General features: G+C 38.4%; 1 protein-coding gene across 1 annotated transcript in view; it reads right to left on the bottom strand.

The window, feature by feature from the left end:
* LOC106788579 (cadherin-related tumor suppressor) overlaps positions 1-23,415 on the bottom strand; it is an 84,007-nt gene that overhangs the window by 11,181 nt on the left and 49,411 nt on the right. The window contains exons 2-7 of the mRNA XM_014751976.1: positions 11,914-12,267; positions 7,607-7,843; positions 4,857-5,246; positions 3,459-3,872; positions 2,988-3,320; positions 2,524-2,701 (exon numbers count right to left, since the gene is read on the bottom strand). Of these exons, the coding sequence (XP_014607462.1) occupies positions 2,524-2,701; positions 2,988-3,320; positions 3,459-3,872; positions 4,857-5,246; positions 7,607-7,843; positions 11,914-12,267 (1,906 nt within the window). The remainder of the gene's footprint in view (positions 1-2,523; positions 2,702-2,987; positions 3,321-3,458; positions 3,873-4,856; positions 5,247-7,606; positions 7,844-11,913; positions 12,268-23,415) is intronic.

Below are 23,415 nucleotides of genomic sequence, written 5' to 3'. Positions count from 1 at the left end.
ATTGTTGTTGTTTAATTTCGTATTCCGGTATGTAAAAATGATTGTCATTTTAAGGTGTAATTCTTGGTGGCATGAGTTACGATGAACTTTTTATCATCTCGTGGAATGATTATTTCACGAATACATTGCCCTAAGGCATTGCAACCAAGACAAAAGTATTTTCTTGGAAAAGTGATCTCTGCAATTGCAACCTTCGCATGACCGAAGGATAATAAAGCCTGTGTAGATACTGCCACGCCTTAATTATGATCACAAGGTGTCACGTATGGTTCCGATTGGAGATGCGGTGTAGGTACAATGCAACTGCCTCAAAGAATCCTTTTCACACAGAGAGACAGATTTATACGTAGACGTGTGTATACACGTAGATATCATCTCATTCGTGTGTAGTAGACGTAAGAAAGTTGTACGTGTCCATTCGGTGCATTGCGGATGCATCGATCGCGTCGGAATGAAAAGATTACTGGTTTATTTTTTTTTTTAAAGTATGCCTACGAAAAAATTACGAACGCACAAAAGAAAAAAAACATTATCTAATCGTTCAAACGATTCGTCGAGCATTAACGTTCGCAAAAATAATTGTTGACCGATTAAAAAAAAAAAAAAAAAAACGTTTCCGTCCATTCGGTAAATTCGTTCCATATTTTTTTTTTTTACATTTCATTCTTCGACGAGAACCGAACGATTCTTTTGACACTTCGGTAAGATGCGTGGTAAGATCGAAAGATCAATATTTTCTATTCGATCGTTCGTTATTTCGATCGTTCGATTGTTCCTTACCACGTACGCGTTGGTACGAAAACATTGAGAGAAGACCATACCCATCCTGCTGATTTTTCACTGAGAGAGAAGGTACGGTAAACCTATACCTATACTCTTAAAATCCACAAAGAGAGAGAGAGAGAGAGCAGAATGATTCGTACGTTCGATCGGATTTATTTGTGTGAGTGAGTGAGTTGGAAGATGCATGAATAAAGTAGAATATAATGTGCGAGCACACGGGCAGCAGTACCCGAAAGATGCATGGTTGGCAAGAGAGTTAAAAGGGTGGTGGTGGTGGTGGTGGTTGGGGGGGGGCTGGTAGGGAGAGTAAGGTCCAGAAACGACATCAAGGAGGTAGAAAAGAATGAGGGAGGAAAGAGGAGGGAGGAAAGTGAAGGAGACCAGCACCAAGCCAAGAGGAAGGCATTCGAGACCGATTATCATAATCGCGCGTCATAACTCTGTAGGCTTGTCTACCTCGCCGGACGACCGATTGGGCCATCGGGCCCAACGTGGATGGCCTGCTGGTGGACCGGTGCGAGGGTGAAAGGAGGGGAAACCCAGACTACTGCCATCCTACGGTGGAAATAAAAAAAGATCACCAAACGCGGGAGGGAGGGGAGAAGGAGAGAGAGGAACTGCCCCCATCGCTTTAAGAATCTCATCGAACAACCCACAAATTTATATCCAATTTGTATATTACAGCTCATTACTTAAAACCATCACCGAAGATATTCTATGCTGATTTTCCATTTCGCCCCATTGTTTTCAGGGTTTACCGACCGGAAAATGCGTTGGTCACATGGGAAATTTATTGGTCTGCAGTTTTAGGGTTGGGGGTGGGAGAGAGAGAGAGAGAGAGAGAGAGAGAGAGGGGAGGGTCTTGATATGCGGCGAGGATGTTTATACGTTTTATATTTCGTATTCATAAATATTAATTTTGAAATACGAGCTAATGATAAATATTGTGCGAGCCATAAAATATCTACTTCAAAAAATTAGGTATACATAATAAGCACGTAATTTACATGACGTTGTACATAAATGAATTGAGAATTTATTTCTAATCTTTTTAATGGTACCTTGGATAGTAGTGGTACGCGTATACAGCGATCGGCACTTTTTCAAGAGTTAGGGTACGGACGTTTTCTCAAATTTCTTTCTTTCGACACTTGGAACCTTTCTCGTTCCGAGTGCCAGATCGAGAATAATTGTCCATTGTTCACACTAATTCGCAAGCAGTTTACGCGGTCCCCAACCAAGATGGGGGCTCCGGCCGGTCAGTACCGGAGTGTATATACCTACCCGCCGGCGGAAAAATGTTCTCTCTAAAGAATACCCACTGGTTCTTTCAATACCGGTCTTTGTCCCGAGTACGAGGGTACACGCCTATTTAGCAGTTCATCCAGAGCGTTTGTATAAAACCTTCTCAAAGATATATCGCGAGCTACTACTTTGGATCTCTTTGAAAAAAAAAAAAAAACTACACCATCCTTTGCTTTTATTTCATTTCATTTCGTGAACGTTCGTTTGTTCGTTCGTTCGTTAGTTCATCGTATATAACAGGAATGGCATTTAATGTTGTTTCGTAAAATAATTCAATTGCTAATTGATTTGTAATTAAATTCTATCCTCATATCACTAAGAAAGAAATGTTAACTTTAACGTGCAAATAAAGAGAACGAAGAGAGACCGAACTTTCGATAATCTCGAGTCGTTTGCATTAATGAAGCATTTCGATGGAGTGGAGAGTGGACTTACCAGTGTCCATGGCTACCAGCGTGAGAGTGTACTCGGGTACCAATTCTCTGTCGAGTGGTCGAAGAAGAAATATGTCTCCGGTGCTAGCATTTATCCGAAACAGATCTGTGTCACCCTCTTTCAGGAAGTATCTAACTTGATCGTTGTACGGTGGTGTGTCGGCGTCGTATGCTTTAACCTTACATCGAAAACAATGAACAAATTATTTAAATAGGAAAAAGGATGTGCTGATGAGAAGTAACAAAAAAAAGAAAAGAAATCATTTGAAAAGATGAGATATTTGGGAAAGAAATTGATCGGATACAAGAGAAACGCATTTGCAAGGGAAGGTGTGCGTTCTCACACGTAGTGTGACATCTTGGAACGTCTCGGGTTGGTTGGTAATAAGAATCACCTTGCACGTACCATTAAAGGGAGAGACTTACGTTTTCTACGACGCAACGAGAGCGTATTATTGGAATTACCTGGATTACAAATCCTCCACCTGGCGGCACCATGTTCTCCATAACGTGTGCCAAATAAGGTGAGTCGAGAAAGAGGGGAGCATTGTCGTTGATGTCGAGGACAGTGATGGTCACTTGTGCCGTATCGCCGCGCGATGTTTCGCCAACTTCCGCTGCACAATCTTCCCCGCGAATAGTTAAATGATACCTCGCTTTGCGCTCGAAGTTAAGATTCTTTGCAACTCGTATTGCACCACCGTCTTCGGAAATGGTAAAGTCTCGATTCTCGTCGCCCATTGCTATGCTGTATCGTACTCTACCGTTGGCACCTTCGTCTCGATCCATTGCCGATACCTGATCGAAAATCATCGCAAACGTTCTTGCTAAATTTAATCCTAAGATTTAAAACTTTATAATGTTCCCTTTAGAACAGATTCGTCTACAATAATTACGATGAAAAACAAAAATGATAAGAGTTGAAAGATTGGTTACCTGAAGTACGCTAGCACCAATACTGGCGTTCTCAGCAACGGTTGCGGAATATTGTCTGGGATCGAAGATAGGTGAATTATCGTTCTCATCTAATACCATGACTGTGATGCTGGTAGTATTAGACCTAGATGGTTCACCGCGATCCTTCGCGGTAACTTCTAACGTATAATTTGATCTTTGCTCTCGATCTAAGGGTCCAGAAACGCGTAACAATCCGTCGACCGGGCCCAAAGTGAACGGTAGCTTATCGTCCTCCAAGGAATACTCGACGTATCCGTTTCTAGCTTCGTCCCTATCGATAGCTTTTATCGCCATTACCACGGTATTCATTGGGGAATTCTCTATGATCGATATCTTCGTAGGTGATATGAATTCCGGGGACATGTCGTTCACGTCCAGCAACACCACGGTAACCTGTTGGTTATTGGTTGTGTTACGTTCTCGTGAAATCACATTGAGAAAACGAGCACGGACGATAATTAATTATGTATTAATCGATTGCATCCACAAATAGAAAGAGAGGGAGAGAGAGAGAGAGAGAGAGAGAGAGAGAGAGAGAGAGAGAGAGAGAGAGAGAGAGAGAGAAATTAAAATATATGCACGTATGTGCGTATGTGTGAATCGAAGAAAAGGGACGGTCGAGTCGAGCAACAACACAGGGACGACGACGACTGTGGTTGGGCAAAATAAAGGAAGAAGTCCGCAGATAAGCTGGCCACGGAGACGAAACGCAACGATTTACTTTGGTAATTAACACGTTCACGCCACCTATAAATCAGGCGCGCTTTTATGGCCTTTCGGACGGAGGAGAGTCGGTATATCAAGCGCGTTTCTTGCTGAACTCTCGGAGCTCCCGCGCTCGTATTTATTCCACGTAACTCGACCACTTTCTTTCTCTCTCTCGCTCTCTTTCGCTCTCTCCCTCTCTCTCTCTCTCTCTCTCTCTTTCATTCGCTCATTCATTCGAAGGAGACCTTTTCTTTTTTTCTTCCTATATAAAAAAGAAAGGAAATAAAAATAAATACAAAAAAAAAAGAACTAAAGTAAAATAAAATAAACGAAAAGAAAAGAAGAGAAGGTGGAGAAGAAGGGAGAGGAAAAAGGAAGGGGGAAAAATGTTATCAAGCTATATCCTGCATTCGCGAATCAAGTAGGAAGAAAAAGAAAAGGAAGAAGAAGAAGACGAAGAAGACGAAGAAGACGAAGAAGAAGAAGAAGAAGAAGAAGAAGAAGAAGAAGAAGCAGAGAAGAAGAAAGTACAGGATGTAATTTAAAGTTCATGAGAGAGAAAGAGAGAGGGAGAGAAGTTGGGACACCCGAGGTGTTCAAATTGAAGCGTGACATCCTTCCTTCCTTTTCACTCTTTCACGAGTAGAATGAGAGAGAGAGAATACTCACCTGTACGGTCGAGGACAAAGGACGAGAGGGTGGAACGGCCGAGTCCGTTGCGCTCAAAACTAAATTGTAAAGTGGCTTCCGTTCTCTGTCGAGGGGTTTCCTGGTGTAAAGCGTACCGTTCGCTGCGACACCAAAATCACTGTCCTCGTCCCCAGCAACTACGGCATAAATCACCCTACCGTTCTCCCAAGAATCCAGATCTTGGGCGGTCACCGTTAAAACTGATGTACCTACGGTGGCATTCTCAACAATGTCCGCGGCATGCGGACCGGCCTCGAATATCGGTGCGTTGTCGTTTAAATCAACGACGTTGCAATAAACTGTCACCGTTGAGGACAACGCCGGTACACCACCGTCCGTTGCTTGGACCACCAGGATGTAATGTTGGATCTGTGAACAAATCACCAACGTGGAAAATAATCCTATTCTATAGGAATGTCGAATAATTTCTGATAGATCGATCAAACTCGATCGAGATTTCGAGATACACGCTCGTCGTCTCTACCACCGCGTGTAGTGTGTGTATTTTATTTATTAGAGATACGCGATGAATTCTCATTATCTACGATGATTCTGCATCTTTTTTCTTCTTTTATTCTTCCTTTTTTTTTTTTATTCTTCTACCCTCGAATTATAGGATCAATGAAGAAATAATACTTTTTTAATTGGAATGATTTAAAAAGAAAATAATAATAATAATAATAATAATAAAAAAAGAGAGAAATAATTTTGTTGGAACAATTACAAAGCGATATTTGAGAAAGGATGCAAAGAACTCTCTCTTCTTTCTCTTGTGATTTATCGAATTTTTCCTTGGATGGAGGGGGGGGGCGGGGAGGGGTTTGTCGAAAAGTAATTATACAGTTGGTTATTCTATTCCGGCGTGTCTCTTCTCTACCTTTATCTTAACACGAAGACAGTGTAGGAAAATAACGTCTTCTTCCTATTATCTCGTGCTCGTAACTGATCCCTTTTAAGGAGCAGAGAGTTAAACCGTTTTACAAGAACCGATGCGAATTTCGTGGAAGCGCCGAATTATTTGTTCGTTTCAAATGTGCTCCGCTCGGTGGATCCCCTTTTGCCCATCCGTATACGCATTTCACGGTCCGGTAATGATCCTGGCGTGTATCTGGGAACGATATTACGTTGATGAAGGGTTCTATAAACTACTCATTCTTTTTCCGCTGCTTCCTTCCTCTCTTTTTCTCACTCCTTTTTATCCGGAACGTGCATCGCTCGACAAGGGCCCATGTGTATTTGTCGAATGGACCTTTCACTCGCTTCTTTTCGTTATACAGGACTCGCACGAGTCCAATTTATACCTTCAACAACCCGCCCGAACCACATAGTTTAACATTATTTCACTTTTTATCATTCCCTACCTAAAAACTCCTGGACAATTAACGACGTCCAAAATTTTCATTCGTTCGAATAATCGTCGCGTCGAATCGTATTATTCTCGTTTTTTCTTTTTTTTTTTTTTTCTTCTTCTCTTTAATACTAAGATAAACTAAATTAACTCTTATATTTAATTATAAAATAATTGTTTTTTTCTTTTATTTGATTTATTTCGGTAAGAGATATAAAAATGTACTGACGAAAGAAGAGTTGGGGGCAACAATTCGTGGCACCCACGTTTTCTATGTGTGCGTCTGTCTCGACCAAGTATAACTGAACGGGTGGTTGGTTGGTTGGTTGGTTGGTTGGTGTACACACGTCTAAGAATAAGTATGGCTTGTCTCCGAAACGTAGCCCCATGGACTGTCATTAAAAGCGTCTGTTCATCGATCTGTCTGACTGTTAGCGTTAAACCCTAAATTCTAGTGTTGCGTTAGAGCCGAAAGGTAATATAATAGGTGCGCTTCGGTTCGTTCAATGTGAAAGAGGCGTAAGCGCATGGTTATAATCGTTGCCTGGGGCCTCGTAGTTGCGGACCTTTTAGCCACGAGTCATCTAACAGCGGAGAGAATTTCTGACTTTGCGATCGATAGTACCATCCTTCGATGATTTACTACCTCTACTTTTTTTCTACGTCGCCCATCCATCCATCCATCGATCCATCGATCCAACCAATCGGTCCTATTCATCATTTTACTTTACGTTATATGCTTAAGGAAACCATCTTCCAATTCTTCATTGTAATTTTATATAAAAAAAGGGGGGGGGGATCTCAAGGATTATGCATTATACGAAAGATTCGATGGAAATCAATTTTTGTCAATGCGACTCAATTCGTTGCATTTGAACGAAATTATTAGAACGATATTTTGTAATATCGGTATCACGCGCTTTCTTAGTTTTTTTTTTTTTCTTTTTCTAGGGTCCAATTTAAACGCGAATACATAATATTTTCTCGTGATTAATTCGAGCGTGATATAATAATGAATACACTTAAATCACATATTACACAAATTGTTATAATTCGATGATATGAAATAAATCCTATTTGAAAAGAAATATCAAGTTGGTTCTTTAAATAGAAACATTCCAACCCGTTAAAAGCATTGATACATCTATTAATATACTTAGAAACATACGTATGCAAATGAAATTTAATAGGATACTTTTAAAGTATCCGTATATATTTTAAGTCAGCGATAAAGTTAGTCATGCATTACTCGAGTAGTTGTTCTAATGGTAGTAGTAGGTCGATATATCTCGATATTTCACGATGAAAAGAAATAAAGAAATAAATAAAGAAAGAAAGAAAGAAAGGAAGAAATAACGAATATGCGATTAGTCGTACCAACCTGTTCGTAATCAAGACTGGCGGTGAGCGTGAAGACGCCGGTGTTGGGATTGAGAGAAAAGACGTCGTTCGCCCAATCGGATATTAACGCGTAACTTAATTGGCTGTTAGCACCTTCCGCATCGGCATCGCTTGCGACGACCTGCCCAACTCGACTTCCCCTCGGCATATTCTCAGGTACGTCAAACGAGTAAGCGCTCACGTGGAAGGTCGGAGCGTTATCGTTCGTATCGGTCACCTGCAATCATTAACGTTTCATTTTTTACATTAATTTTTACATCAAAATCGATACAAAAATATACAATTATTATATCTAATGATATATGAAATGAAGAATTGAGTGAGATATATATCGTTAAATAAAAATAAAATTGATCATTTATATTTATATTAATGTAATACAGATATATTATGTACAATACAAATCTCAAGAATTTGATTAATTTTTATAACAATAAAATTAAACGAATGTTAACGAACTAGTACACATTTAATTGATTACTCATTAATGCATTTCTATCAAATACTGATAACATATTTATTTTCTGACGAGTATAGAAATTCAAAAAAGTGTGGTGGCGGGGAGGGGGCGGGTGTAAGAAAATTCGCTTATGTTAGTAGATCTACAAATCGAAGAGGTAAGGAAGGGACATTCGTCAGAGTGACGTAGAAGGTTGATGACGAGGATGGTAATAGAAAGCAATTCGTATCTATCCATCGTCCAGCCAAATTGCCGGTGCAACCTGAGAGAAGGATAGAAAAGAGTTGAGTTGAGTTAAGGTAAGGTAAGGTAAGGTAGGGTAAGGTAAGGTAAGGTAAGGTAAGGTAAAAGGAAAGGGAAGGGAAAGGAGTTGGGTTGTGGTGGTGCTCTACGTCGTGTCTATCCACGGCGCATACCAAAGAGGCAGCAGCGGAGCTGAGCGACCATGAGCCGGCCGATATCAACCGGTGAAAGACCGAGCGGAGGCGGGCACGGTTTGATTAAGGAGGGCTCCAAGACGTTTGCAAAAAGTGACGGTGCCTCGAGAGACGCAGGAGAAGAGGATGCTTCCAGATGGAAACAGGTCGACGATGGATACTGCGAGCGAGTTGAGTAGAAGAGGTAGGTGGGGGGGGGAGAGCCTGTAGCAGCGGGATGAAGGAAGAAGAAGGGATGTTGGACGAGGACGAGGACGAAGAGGAAGAAGAAGAAGAAGAAGAAGAAGAACAGGAGGAAGAGAAGGATTGGGGTTGGAGGAGGAAGAGGTTGAAGAAAGGAGTAGAGGTTGTTGGGTGCGGCGGGTGGGAGAAGGGGCAGATTCCGCAAGAGCGGGCCTCTTTCACGGGGCCCCAAAGAGCAGCAAGCTATGATCGGGTCTGGCATTCCTTTTGCCTTTAAGAGACCCGGATAGAATAGCCGCGTGCGTCTCGTGCCGGAGTCGGAGTCGGAGCCGGCAATTCGGTGCCTTCTTAGCGAACGGGCTCCTTTAAAAGAATTCCAGCCATTACGCGTCATAAGGATAATTTTTGCGATTGTCTCCGAAGGTTCCTCTTCTCTTCCTCTTTCCACTACTACTACTACTACTACTACTACTACTACTACTACTACTACTACTACTACTACTACTACTACTACTACTACTACTACTACTACTACTACTACNACTACTACTACTACTACTACTACTACTACTACTACTACTACTACTACTACTACTACTACTACTACTACTACTACTACTACTACTACTACTACTACCACCACCACCATCTTCGTTAAACGACCAACCGGCTCCGCGTTTTTTATCGCCTGGATCGTTTCGCCAGACCCCGAGTAATGAATTATAAGGCGGAGATCGAGGGGACTCTTCGCGGCTTTTGCTACCTCTCTTGGTTATCTTTATTCTTTTATTTATTTCTTTTTTTCTTTCTCTCTCTCACTCTCTCTCACTCTCTCTCACATAACAGTGTTAATGATTGTACCGATGTATGTAACCACCCATCTATTACTCGAATAATTGTATTGATACATTTCTTTAGAATTTTACTTTACATCTACCAAAAATTTGCTTTATTTTTCCTTTTAAAAGAATTTGAACAAAAAAAAAAGAAATATAATACTTTTGGTCTACGAAGTTGGTAGTATTGGTCTGGTCTCCTTAATATTTTTCCCCAAAGCCAGTCGCTTTTACCTCTCTTTTTAAATGGAATCTCGGCAACCCTCCCCTCCCGTCAATGACTTTTCTAATTTCTTTAGGGACCTTTAAAATGTATCCCGAGAATTCGAGCTTGAATGAGAGTCTCCTTTAAAGAGTGACTTTAGGAATCCACTATATACCACTTTATCTAAACTTTTAACGTATTTCTCTCTTTTTTTCCTTTCGTAAAAGATATAGAGCCTACAGTTTACTACCTGAGTTAGTTTGTAAGAGTCCTCGTAATGGAATAAGAGTTTCGGGTTGTGTTGGAATAGACGTGAAAAAAGAGTATACGTCATCTTTCACTATTTCTTTCATTCTTTTTCTTTTTCTTTTTCTCATTTTTACCCTACCGAGCGGAAATTCGCGTCAGACATTTCGACTCCATTTCCTTTTCATTCGTTTCTTTTTTATTTCTTTTCTTTTTTCTTCTTTTTCTCTTCTCATCGTCCCCAAGATTCTAGTCGAAGTAGAATCGATCGTAAACGATGAACCATAGGATTTATGGATTACCGAGTTGTACCTGGTGGTGTAGTTCGTTTTCTACGAGCAAGTTTGTGCTGGTCACGGTACGCTGCTTAAACGGAGTATTACGGACTTTAAAGCCCCAAGCTTATCCAATTACTCGGTGTATAACGACGAGAATACCGGATACATTTGCGTATCGATATTACTATTCCTTACGATCGTTATGTATTGATAAATCACGTTTTTCCTCGTGCATTTATGTTCCAAATCATTTGTTCCGATTGATTATCAAAGAATTTCATTAGCAATATCATATATACACATATATATATTTTACAATTTATTATTACAGCTCATATATATACAATGAACAGTTTAACCCTTTATAAATCCGATTTTGTTCTTCTTACGAATAAAATAAAATTTGATAAAAAATAAATTAATAATTGTCTAAAGAATACACCCATATTTCAAGCTACAATTGACGTGATTTTATCTTTTAAATATCTTTTATAATTCACATTTACTTTTCGTGAAAAAAAGAAAAAAGAAAAAAAAAGAGAAACAAGACTTGATAAATGTTTTAAGATAGATAAAATGATAATTAATTGTTTGAAAAGAGGGTAAAACTCATAGTCGTTGTCTTTGTCGTCGTAGCTGGGGGTTATTACGATGCCGTGCAAGTATCTATCTACTACCGTCTCTAGTTTCAGCATTATCGGTTGTTACGAAACGGTCGGGTCAGACTATGGCGCGTTATTCCTGAAGGCCATTAATTATTCTTCGACCCGAAGGAGCCGTAAGATCGCGAGGATCGTTCGTTCGTTCGTTCGGTAGGGCTCTAGGATTTTTCTTTTTATTTTTCTTCTTTTTTTTTTTCTTCTTTTTCTTCTTCTTCTTCGTAATCACGAACTTTGTGCTAAACCGTGATGCTCGAGAAAGTATTCAATGAATTTTCGTATACTTTAACCACCATTCTTTGGTAGAATTATTATATGGTCTTTTAGAAATAAAAACAGAGAATCACACGCGGGAAAGAAAAAAAATTCGTCATCGGTATGTTTGCATGTTTGATAATGGTTACTATTGAGCAACAGATTATACAGTTATAGTAGGAAGTTAAAGAATAACCTTTCGACATCTAAAACGTGTTCTAATATATTACCTCGTTCGAAAAGTATTGTAATTTTAATTTTTTTTTTTACGAACGATCTAATAAACCTTGATTTAATCCTACTCGATGTCCTACACCATCTTATTACTTTCTTTCTTCTTCATTCGAACTCCTATCTCTAATTGACGTATTTCATGTCCAAACTTCGAGATTGTTATAATTTTTAATTACGCGAATGACCGCGTCTAATAAATTTTTAAATTATATATATATTAAATTTATAATATTATTATATTAAATAATAAATAATATATATATTAATTATTATCAAAAATTATAAAAATACATTTTTGATAATAATTAATATAGAGGACAAATATATTCGTCAAAAGTTTGAAAGTAACGACAAACATAATGGCAAACCACGTTTTCTTATCGTCATCAAAGAGAAAAAAAAAAGAAAAAAAAGGAAAACAGCAAAAAAATAGTAAGAGAGAAAGAGAAAGAGAAAGAATAAGAAAAAGTTCTCGAAAAAGGCGGCTGACTAACCTGTATGGTCAAAGTTATGTCGGTGTGTTGCAATCCATCGTCGGCACGAACCTTCAGCACGTACTTTTCTCTGATTTCTCTGTCGAGTGCCTCGGCCAATCTCAGTTGGCCGGTGGTCGGATGCAACTTGAAATGACTCTCGATCTCGTTCTTTGATTCGTGCTCGTTCGTAGAGGTGTTAGGTCGTAATGGTGATACCAAAGTATATGTCAAAGTTCCTATGGTGTCCGGATCGTAAGCTTTCAACACGGTAATCACGGTGTTGGGCGGTGCTTCTTCGGAAATTTTAAATTTCCACGGACCTGGTCCCCATGTCGGTGCCACGTCATTTTTGTCTAAAACCGTCACGCGAACCTGTAATTCAAAAAATAAACAATAAAATATCGATTCTTGACATATCCCCCATTTTTCAAAATACTTTATCACTCTTACGCTAAATTGGAACGTAACTCTCGTCGTTTCTAATTTGCATTAATAATTTACCTACCATCGTTTCTATCTCTCTCGGTGATAGACAATATGTAATAGAAACAAAATGTTCTGGATGCAAATGGTCGAAATGACATCCAAAAAAAAAAAAATATGAATTAAATACAATTCGATAAATGGAATCGATTCTTTCTCTTACTCACAATGAATTCTCTTCCTTTTCTAATTACATCACCCCTAAGGACATTATCTATCGGCAGGTAAGGATACAAACGAGATTTTGATCTTATTAATTCACGAAACGTTCGTTCCTTTTGGTGTCGCGAGGATTGCGAACGTTCGGTTCATATTTCGTCGAGTAATGAAGTGGATCTTTTTGTCGAGCTCGTAAGAAAACGATCCGCCGTAAAACACTCGAGAAATATCTCGAGGAAATGAAGTGAAAGGGGTGGGGGAGGGGGAGGGTGTACTCAGTGGCGAACGTTAATCAATTCCCTCGAATGGAACACAGAATCTTTTACCTTGGTAAGCTAAAGGAAAAGGCAGCACTTATTTAATGAGAATGGTAACTTAGTTTAATGCCCTTAAGCCTGAAATATAATTATGCGTAATCAATATAGTACTATAAACGAACGTGTACGAAAGATAAAGAAAGAAGAGGGGGTTGGGCAGGGAAGAGGAACTGAGGGAGAAAAGAGGAGGAGGAACGTTTGTAGTCGGCCGAAGTCACGTTATGCATGCGAAGAATCGTGAGAAAGAGGACTTTTTCGATTCCGGCCTTATGCATGTCTCATTTCATTAAATTCTCAGTCACGTCAGCGTTCGAGGTTTATGCGAGTACCAGAAGCCTCCTTGTTGGTATATCGGAACATGAAGAATAAGAAGAAGAAGGAGAAGGAGGAGGAGGAGGAGAGAAAAAAAAGTAGACAAGTTTAGTGGGTTAAGAACTATCTATTTAAGAATTATTCGACAAAGTTCTCGGGATGATTTCTTTATCCGAAAATTTCTAATCATTTTCCTTTAGTTTCGATTAATATTTAATAATTTCTCAAAGCATTGACTTAGTCAGTTAGCTATTTGTAATAATAATAATAATAATAAAACACAATTTCATTGACATAGATTTGGTGTATTTTGTATTTTTGTTTTGTTTAATAAAGCACGTGGGCGAGAAAAAAGCGAACGACGACGATGACTGCTGCGAACCCAAGTAATTGATATTGGAGTTACATAAATACGTCTGTAAGTAATTTCTATCTCTTAGAAATGAGAGGTTTAAAAGATAGTTTTTGAACGCATCCATCTTCTCTGTTAATAATTAGTTGGACTCTCGTTGTCATTGACGAAGTAGATGGCATCGATTATTGGCTAGGCACGTTACAAAGTGAAAACGGATTTCGAAGTGGTTGTAATAAAGTATCCTAAGCTATCGGTGTCTTTCTTATCCAGATATATATGTATAGTAGACACATACATATCTTTGGCAAATAGCCGAGGCACGTTTCGCGGTAATAAATCCGACTAAACTAAATGGGAAGTCAATAAAACATTATAACTGTCCTTATTGTCAGAAAAATTGTGTCCAAGATGAAGAAGCGCACGTAACGCGTCTTGGATGGTCGAGTAAAAGTAATAAAAAAAAAAAAGAAGAAAAAAAAGAAATGAGAGAAAATAAATAGATGAAAAAAAAATCATCTCGAGAGGAATAGATTATTCGTTTGTAATTTATTTGCATATTTGTTAGCAACGTATGACATACACACACACACACACACACACACACACAATATATGTAAAATAGCGTGAAATACAGAGGCCAAAGATAAATTTATAAGAATTTGAAACTCTCAATTCGCATGGATCGAAGTTTTCGACCAAACTCTTATCGAGTAGTAATTATATAGAATCGACGAGAGTCGTTAAATCGATTATCGACAGCCCGACGATCGTATCTATATTTTAACGCGGAACTATGCTTTCTCACGATCTTAAGATAAACTTAATAGTTGAGCATGTTCGATCGCGTATTATCGCGATAACCTTGCTAGAATCGATTGAAAATTATTGTTACTTTATGTAAATACGAATCGATAATCGAATAATGTATGAAATAACGTTTTGCTTCTTTCCTTCTTCTTCTTTTTTTTTTTTTTTTTACGTATCCTAAAAAAGCATCTAATGAAATTTCATTTTGTTTACAGATATTTTTCTCGATAAACTATTTGTCCGACGTATACAAAATTTCTGAATGATATTGAAGATTTCTCAAAGAAATGAACGAATAATCCTTGAAATATATAATATCTCCACGTAAGTTTCGATTGGTTCGATTATCAAAGGATCACTGAGGGAGGCATCAGAGAATAATAATAATAATAATATAAAGAGGAAGAAAAAATAGAATCGAGAAGAAAGAGAAAGCAAAGCTAGCAAGTAAAGCAAAGCAAAGCAAAGCAAAGGAGCAAGTAAGTAGGAATGAAAGAAAGTTTAGTTTCTCTTTCTCAATATGAAAGAGAAGGGGGGAGAGGAAGAAGAAGAAGAAGAAGAAGAAGTAAAGAACACAGCGACACCGGGCAACGGGGCCAACAATAAGCGGACAAATCAGTGCGCTCATATAGCTGTCTCTCGGATATTTCTTCTCTACTTCGAAAGGACTATCTGAGAGAGGGTATATGGGCGGTAAGAAACGCCCGGAGAGAGCATTCGGAGTGCAAGGAAAGATGGTATCTGCGTCAGCGCGGTCGGGGATCAGCGGATCGGATCGAGTCGCTCAGCGGGGGTTTCTTTGGGTCATGCACGAAGTGAGTCCCATTCTTCTGCTTCCCCTCCCCAGCCCCACTGCACCCCTCATCCCACTAGCCTACCACCCTAAACTCCCCTTCACCCCACCTCCCCAACTTCGCTCGACATCCTCGGCCACGACTGCCACCACCACCACCTCTTTCGTCGATACATTCTTCTTCTTCTTCTTATTCTTCTTTCTCTTCTTCTTCTTCTTCGAATACTTCCTCTGTGCCTCGCCTCGAGTCTACGTCGTTGTCCCTTTTACCAAACGGGGTCCTATGGGTTCTCTATGAGGGGTCGAATCACTGACATCACCCGATTAATAATGTGTCTTCGTGGGGGCCCCCATAGACCACGACAACGACGACGACGACGAGGAGGAGGACAACGACAACGAGGAGGAAGAGGAGGAGTTTAAGGGTACACTATAATTCTCTATATATAACGGACCCCCAGACAATAAGATATATATCTATGATACGTTACGAGACTAATAGTTCCTTATATTTAGAGTTTTGTTTGTTCTTTAAGTTAAAATATCGCGTCACGATAATTTGACAGTGAGATAAATTTAAGTAGAAAAGAAGCAACATTAAAAAATTGTGGGCGTCACTATCTTCTTCTTCTACTTCTACTTTTACTTCTACTTCTTCTTCCTGTCATTAATGGAATTTGCTAAATTTGAATACATATTATTAACTCACGAGAATTATACTCTTTAAGATTTATCGGCAGAGTTGTGTTTCTATGTCGGCCATTTTGATTCTTCCCCGTTCATCTCAGCTCTCTCTTTCTCTCTCTCTCTCTCTCTCTCTCTCTCTCTCTCTTTCTAAGTTTGGTCCTTTCTCGTCCTAAGCAAGAAATCGTCCTACACGAGAGAGAGGAGGCCTCATGATGGAGAGTTGTAAATGGCCGAGAGATGGAACGAGGTTTCATGGGTCGCATATAATATTCCCGTCACTCGTTTGTACTCCTCTTATGAAAGAGAGAGAGAGAGAGAGAGAGAGAGAGAGAGAGAGAGAGAGAGAGAGAGGAGAGGTTGAACACAGCATGGACGTATTTATCGGTGAGTCAAATTGTCTTTGGAGTGACGGTGTCGTCGGAGGAAGAAAACAGGGCTATTAGTCGTGAGTATCGTCGATATATCTTATTGTCTTTCAAAAGTAAAATTACAAGACGTCTTGTAAGTCAGGGTGGGCCCCTGTGTCTTCCTCTTCTTCTTCGTCTTCTTCTTTACAAGACATCCTTTTATTTACACATTAAGTATCAACCATCAATATATACAACCCAAACCATCATTCTCATCCCTCATCTTCATCCTTCATAAGAAAATCAAAGTTAGAAATTTGACATCATTTACGATCTTAACTTCCCACGAATAGAAAGTGTCATAGTTTAAGTAATCGCTTTAACGAAAATATTTTAATAGAATTATACGATAACACATTATATTCGAAATATAAGATATGGTTTTAAAGTATAAAACAGCAGTTGGTCGGTCGATAAATGCACGCAGTAAGTAAACATTTAAAACTCGTGTGTAGGTTTTGCGAGCTCGTTTGGGTTTCGCGAACGGGCTTCGGTCTCGAGAAAAGAGAGTACTCCGACGGTACTGGCCGTAATTAATTACGTTTCGCCGACTTCGTAATCGATATCCGTGTCTCTCCTTTTTTCTCTCTCTCTCTTTCTTTCTTTCTTTATCCCTTGTGGTGTCCTTGAACTTGTCTCACCAGGGACCTGTTTATTCCTTTTTCACGAGTTCTTTCCGGTTTTCCACCGGTTCTCGCACGTTTCATTCTCTTCTTCTTCTTCTTCTTTTTCTTCTGCAAATTTGAATAGAAGTCGTTCCAATAGAAGGTGTTACCAACCAAACCAAATCAAAGAAGAATTTCTAATTTCTCTTCTCTGGGAAGGCTCATAAAATACTACGAACATCGGAATAACGTAACGTGTATTAATGAGGATTCTTTATGCACCACTGAACTCCAGATCGCAGCTTCTCTCTGTTATGTAATCGTCCATAACCAGTTATCCTTCCTTGTAAGTATGTATCTTTATTACGAATGATATGTTAGTTAGTATGATATGTTGACTCTTTTGCATATGTACTATCTGGAACACTTCATCCCTTTTCCCTCTTTTTTTTTTTTTCTTTCCTTTCTCTCCTATATACTCTCGCCCTCCTCTCTCATTCACTTACACTTTCTTCCCATTATTTTCATTTAGTTCTAATTTTACGACTCCTCGAGATAGACAGAGAGAGAGAGAGAGAGAAATTTCGCGCGTTCACTGGATTTCGATAAAACGAGTTTAATGAAATAAAACAATGAAATGTTGAAATAAAAAAAAAGAGAAAGAGAGAGAGAGAGAAAAGATAGAAAAATAGAAATAATAAAAAGAAAAAAGAAAAAAGAAAAAGAAAAAAGAAAAGAAAAGAAAGGATCAGAGTTCGAAAGGAGAAGTTGGTGCCGGGAGTCCATTAAGAGATCGGCGTAAAATTCTTAACGACTCGACGTGTCTCGTGACCACGTCGGATTGTATAACAAATTGCATCAGCACCGTGTCCCGTCCGCTTCGAGCGGAGGAGATCCTAACCGAAAGGCGTCAAAGGAGAATCGTCGAAGGACGATGCACCTTGTTGGATGTATTCTTCTTTGGTGGGGCGGCGGCTTGCACACACAGTGTTGCGCATGCGACACACACCCTTCCCTTCCCTACCCTTCCCTACCCTACCCTACCCTACCCTTCCCTACCCTACTCTACTCTTCCCTTCCCTACCCTTCCTTCTCTTATTCTTCTTCATCTTCATCTTTTTTTTTTTTAATTTTTTTCCCCTTTCCTTTCCTTTCTCTTTCCCTCTCGCTCTTCGTTGTCTCGAGACGATGCAATTAAAAAAGAAGAAAGACCAGGGGGCGGGGGAGGGGGTACGCCGACCCGTCGAGGAAGCCCTCAAAGTTTCCACTGCGGTTGGTGACTCTCTTTCTTTTCCACACAATATTCCTCCCCCCCTCAACCTCCTCCCCCTCTTTAGATAAGACTTTACTCAACTTTAGTGCTTTTCTTTTTACCATCCCCTCGTTCAGATTTTTCTTATTTCTTATTCCTCGTCTTCGTCTTCGTCTTCGTCTTCTTATTCTTATTCTTCTTATTCTTATTCTTCTTATTTTCATCGGCAGACGACTTTTCGCCGTCTCCTCCGAAGATATTCCAAAGGGTATTGAATTTATACCGGGTATGCGATAACTTACGGCCAACCGCAAGACTCGTCTTAAATGTCGAACCTCCTTGTGGAAACTTTTAACTAGCGGGGGAGGTCAAGTAAATGTAAGTCATGTAAGAAAAATAAAGAAATCCCATAACGCGACGCATCTCTTCCTTCCCATATAGTTCATTATTATTATTATTATTATTATTATTATTATTATTATTATTATTATTATTATTATTATTTTTCATTTCTCGAATAACTTTTATTTTGTAGAAAATAATAGTTCGTCATATTTTCCTACTCTAACGTCAGTTCCGCTCCCCCTCCACCCTGCCCAACCAGTTTCGCTTTGGCATAACGAAAAACCAGATGATCGAAATAGGATATGTGTGAAATAGTTTGAAATGATTTTTACCAAGTAATCCAAGAAATAAGCTAAAAGGATTTCTCATGTACCGAATTTCCTTAACTGTGTCACCGGTTGGTTTCCGTTTTCTCTTACCTCGGAATAATATTTTTCTACTCTCTTACCTACCAATCACACATACATACGTAATATTATGTATAAATATGTATGTAGGTAAATACGTATCTACGTAGAGTCAGTCCGTGCATCGTAATTACGGCGAATGTGCAGGGTATAAGATAATTATACGGATGATTTTCAATAGGTCTCCCGTGGCAGGTTTTATTCAACAACAACACAATATGCAACTAATGCTTTTCGAAATCCTACCATCTCTTTTCTTTCAACTCCATACACTCTAACTCTAATTATACGATTAATTACGTTACTAATCGGAATGAATTCGAATCGTTCCGTACAAATTCACCAATTATTACTCACACTCGCACGCACACGGAATATCCCTGTTAAATACGTTGTTCTTGTTTTTCTTTTTCTTTTTCTTTTTTTCAGTCATTCAATTTGTTTTTATTATTTTTATAATATGTCTAAAAAAAAAAAAAGTATTAGGTTCGCGTAAAGTTAGGTGTATTATCATGATAACAGGCTGCCTATTTTTTGTTAGAATAATCAGCATCCGTGCTAAAACCGAATTTAGTAGGAACCTCCCCCCTCTTCTTTCTATCTCACATATAAGAGCTAGTTCCCTTCTTTTTTTCTTTCCCTCTCTTTCTATCTTTCTCTTACTTATGGACCATCGTTCAGGGCAGATGTTCTTTGTGGAAGATCCGTCAGGCCGTCCAGTGATGGATCATCCTTTTGAAAGTACGACTGAATCTTATTTTCATTTCGGACAGGTTCGCACAGGATTCGTTAAAATTATATTACAATACCGGTCAAACGAAGAGTAATGAATATTCGTAGCATTGAGTGACCCGTGTGACGAAACCACTCGACTAAATTTTTCATACGCGAATCGCAACGTTTTATTTTTCGTTTTTCTTTTCTTTTTTTTTTTTTTTCACCGAAATGAGCAAAACTACGAGACATTTTTATCGAGACGGAGAGCGGAGGGGGGAGATAAATAATGTGCCGTACGAGGTTACAATTACGTAAACTATTATCCAATTAATTAATTAATTAATTAACTCGGGTTTTATGTATTTGGGTTGCTGTACAATTACATTTATTCGAAATAAATTGAAATTGGTATTAATTAATGTACAAGTAATCATAGATCGAAATCACGATTTATTTAATGTTAGAGTTAACCAAAAGTTCGAGTGCGTTTATCGTGTTACAAACAAAACATTTATTTTGAACATGTTTATTAAAAATTCGACGAATTTTCGGGTGCACCCTGATAGAAAGGGTTTTAGGATTTGCGGCTAAATTTGTTGCACGGTTAAAGGCATAATAATTAATACAAATTAAAGTGAAAATTTGTTAAAATTATAATATCGCGATTATCGAAAGAAGGGTTGTTGTTGTTTTTTTTTTCAGGGATTCGGAGAATATTCGTATCGCGTCCCGAGTTGTGTTGTACGATTAAACGCGCTTGAAATTAAAAAAAAAAAAAAGAAAAAAAATGTGTCCTCGGGGGTGGGGAAGGACCTCTTTTATTTTACTTGTTCGTCTTTCGGTTTGGAGTCGCTCGAGTGCTAATGAACGTGCGACAAGTTGGTAATAATCGTCGCATTTATATTCCAACGTTTTTTTTGACGTGGCATTGAGCTCTCCGAGCGTTTTATCGTTCGAAATCGGAAGACCAAATTGCGTAATTGGCATGGCAGAGTAGAAACGCCAAACGATTTCGTCTCGCGTGTTAGTTCCTATCTGTGCTTGACGATCGGAGGACTCGTGAACGGTCCTTATCTTTTTCAATTCAAATAAAAAGACAATTAAATTAAAATAAGAAAATGTAATAATAATAATAATAATAATAATGATAATAATGATAATAATGATAATAATGATAATAATGATAATAATGATAATAATGATAATAATGATAATAATGATAATAATAATAATAATAATAATAATAATAATGATAATAAAGTGTAACGTTTGCTCGCATACGAACGTATCCCCTTCTTCCCACAGATTTCTTCCTTTTTTTCTTTTTCTTCCCCCGTTTTTGCGAATCTGAGTCACGATGATCACTTGAATTGGAAAAATTAGTATGATCGAATAAAATTGCGTGGTAAAAAGAAAAAAAAAGATAAGCTTGAAAAAAAGAAGAAAAAGGTGCGAATGAAGTTCGCGTAATTGGTCAGATATTTAACCCTACGCGAGTACCTGTTATCTAAAAACCGATCGTTAGAAATAAATTAATAGGTTTGATAATCGGATCGTAAACATTCTCGTTGATTCGTTCGAAGAAACTTCTCGTTGCTCTGTATCGTCAAAAAGAAAAATCAAATCGGTTTATCGGATTCGGGTAAAATAAGAAATTGTAAAACGATGCGATCGAAACGGAGATGAAAAGATTCGATATCTTAACAAAAAATGAATAAAAAAACGGAAGAAGAAAAAGAAGAAGAAGATAACGATCAGTTTAGATATTTTATAAGATACCCGCCGTGGTGTTAATGAACGATTATAATAAACATCAATTCCTATCTTTCTAATACGTTTCTTCTTACATTGTCTTAAAAAAGAATTTCAAAGTTAGGTAGAGAATATAAGGTATTAATTATGGTAGCAGCAGCAGCAGCAACAGCAGCTGGTTATTAATCGAACTTTATCGAGGCGAGACGGTGAATCCGGTTCATTAATTTGCCGGACGAATTTGGGAAACGTCGTTGACAAATTAGGTAGGTAGGGAAGGCAGGAAGGAAGGAAGGAAAGAAAGAAGATCAGAACAGACCACGAGAGTGAGAAAGAAGAGAAGGGGAAGATGAAGGGGGATAAATGAAAAGAAGAAGGTGGTCGATCGGGATGAGAAGATGATGGGAGGGAGTAAAAAGGGGCGATGAGGAACGGTGGTGGTGAAAAAAAATGGGTGGAACGTAAGTGGAGTGACGTGTGTGAGGAAGGAAAAGGATATAAGAGGTTTTTAAGAAGAAGAAGAGAGAGAGAGAAGAGAGAAAGGGGGGAGGAAAAAGAATTAAAAAAGAAAAAAAAGAAGAGAGAAAAGATGAGGTGGGGAGGATTGTCTGGCTCGCTCACCTCTAACAACCTATGATCACGTTATTAATTGAAAGAAGACCGCCGATGCTACCGGTTACGCCACCGATTTTACGTGGCGCGTTATGGCCGCGTGGCCATCGTCGGCACGAGGCTCATTTTTTAACGGAAACACTCTCCTCGATATATATATATAGATATATTTTTCTATGTATGTGTGTGTAGATATATAAAATTGATGTTCGAAGTATTATCCAAGAGGGGCTCCTGAAAAAAGTTGAACCTGAGAAGAGATAACACGAGAAGAGTCTCAAGAATATGACCAAAGTACGAAGTTGCTACTGAAATGCTTCTGCTGAAGCTTTTTCTTCTTATTCTTCTTCTTCTTCGTCGTCTTCTTTTTCTTCTTTCTCTTCCTATTGCTTACTGGCTGGCATCCCCGCCATAACAGCACCCAGAACACCGCCACCATTTAACAACCGTCGTTGAAATCACCCGATCGGCTCGGGCAATACGAGCATTCCTGTTTCAACGTAAAACTCTTCGATGTTTCAATTATCAAAATTATTAGAGGAATAATCGGATATTAATTACAATGATTAGACAATGTACAAGAAATATTATTAACACGTTTTTTTGTTTGATTTTTATTTATCAATCGGTATTATTCCTCTTTTGGGATAATTTTTAATAGATTGAAAATATCGTGAATGAATAATATGTACAAATGTTTGATAGTTGAAATATTAAATTTTTGTTTTGATAATTTTCATAATACTTACTAATTCGTATAAAAAGAAGATTTGTTTCCAAAGTTCGTAGATAAAAAGAAGAAGAAGAAGAAGGAGAATGAGAGAATCGCGAATAGTATTTTTCTTATGAATTTTACATGCGAGCGAATGAAGGAACAAGACACCGAAGGAGGTCACTTCTCACATGTTGGAATATCCACGCAACGGAGAATGAAATATTTCTTTCAACTAATTCCAGTCGAATGTATACATTTGGAATATGTATTCGTAAAAGTATATATATATATATATATATATATATAGAATTTTCGTATGACCTCTATTTCGAATATTCGGTGGAGTAGTCGTTGTGCAAAACTTTTCGTATCGTTCTCGTCAGTCAACGAAAAGTAATCGGTAAAAATAGATGTAAAAGAAGTAAAAAGAACACCAAAATTCGAAAGATTTGCGTTTAGTTCTAACAAGCGTGAGTTGTGTATGCAAGTTTTATACAAGTAAAAGGGTTTGACGTGTGCGTGACTCTCGTTCCCGTATTCGAAACATGCTAGCCAGCGATCTCGCGTTAACCTCTTAATCGAATCAACGACAAGAAGATCCTTCAATATCGTGGGAATCGGAATTTCGAGATTTAATAAATCGATGATAATATTTTCTTTTTGTTTTTCATTTTTTTCAACAACCACCATAGTAAACCATTGGTAAATGGTGAATTAAGTAAAAATTTTTGATTGTTGAATCGAGTGAGATAATAATTAAATCTGATCTAATGATAAGAGAAATAATAATAATAA

This window comes from Polistes canadensis, unplaced genomic scaffold (genome assembly GCF_001313835.1).
Source record: "Polistes canadensis isolate GaletaPanama2010 unplaced genomic scaffold, ASM131383v1 scaffold_144, whole genome shotgun sequence".
Lineage (NCBI taxonomy): Eukaryota > Metazoa > Arthropoda > Insecta > Hymenoptera > Vespidae > Polistes > Polistes canadensis.
Note: the sequence above shows the minus strand (reverse complement) of the source record. Positions and strands in the feature narration are given on the sequence as shown.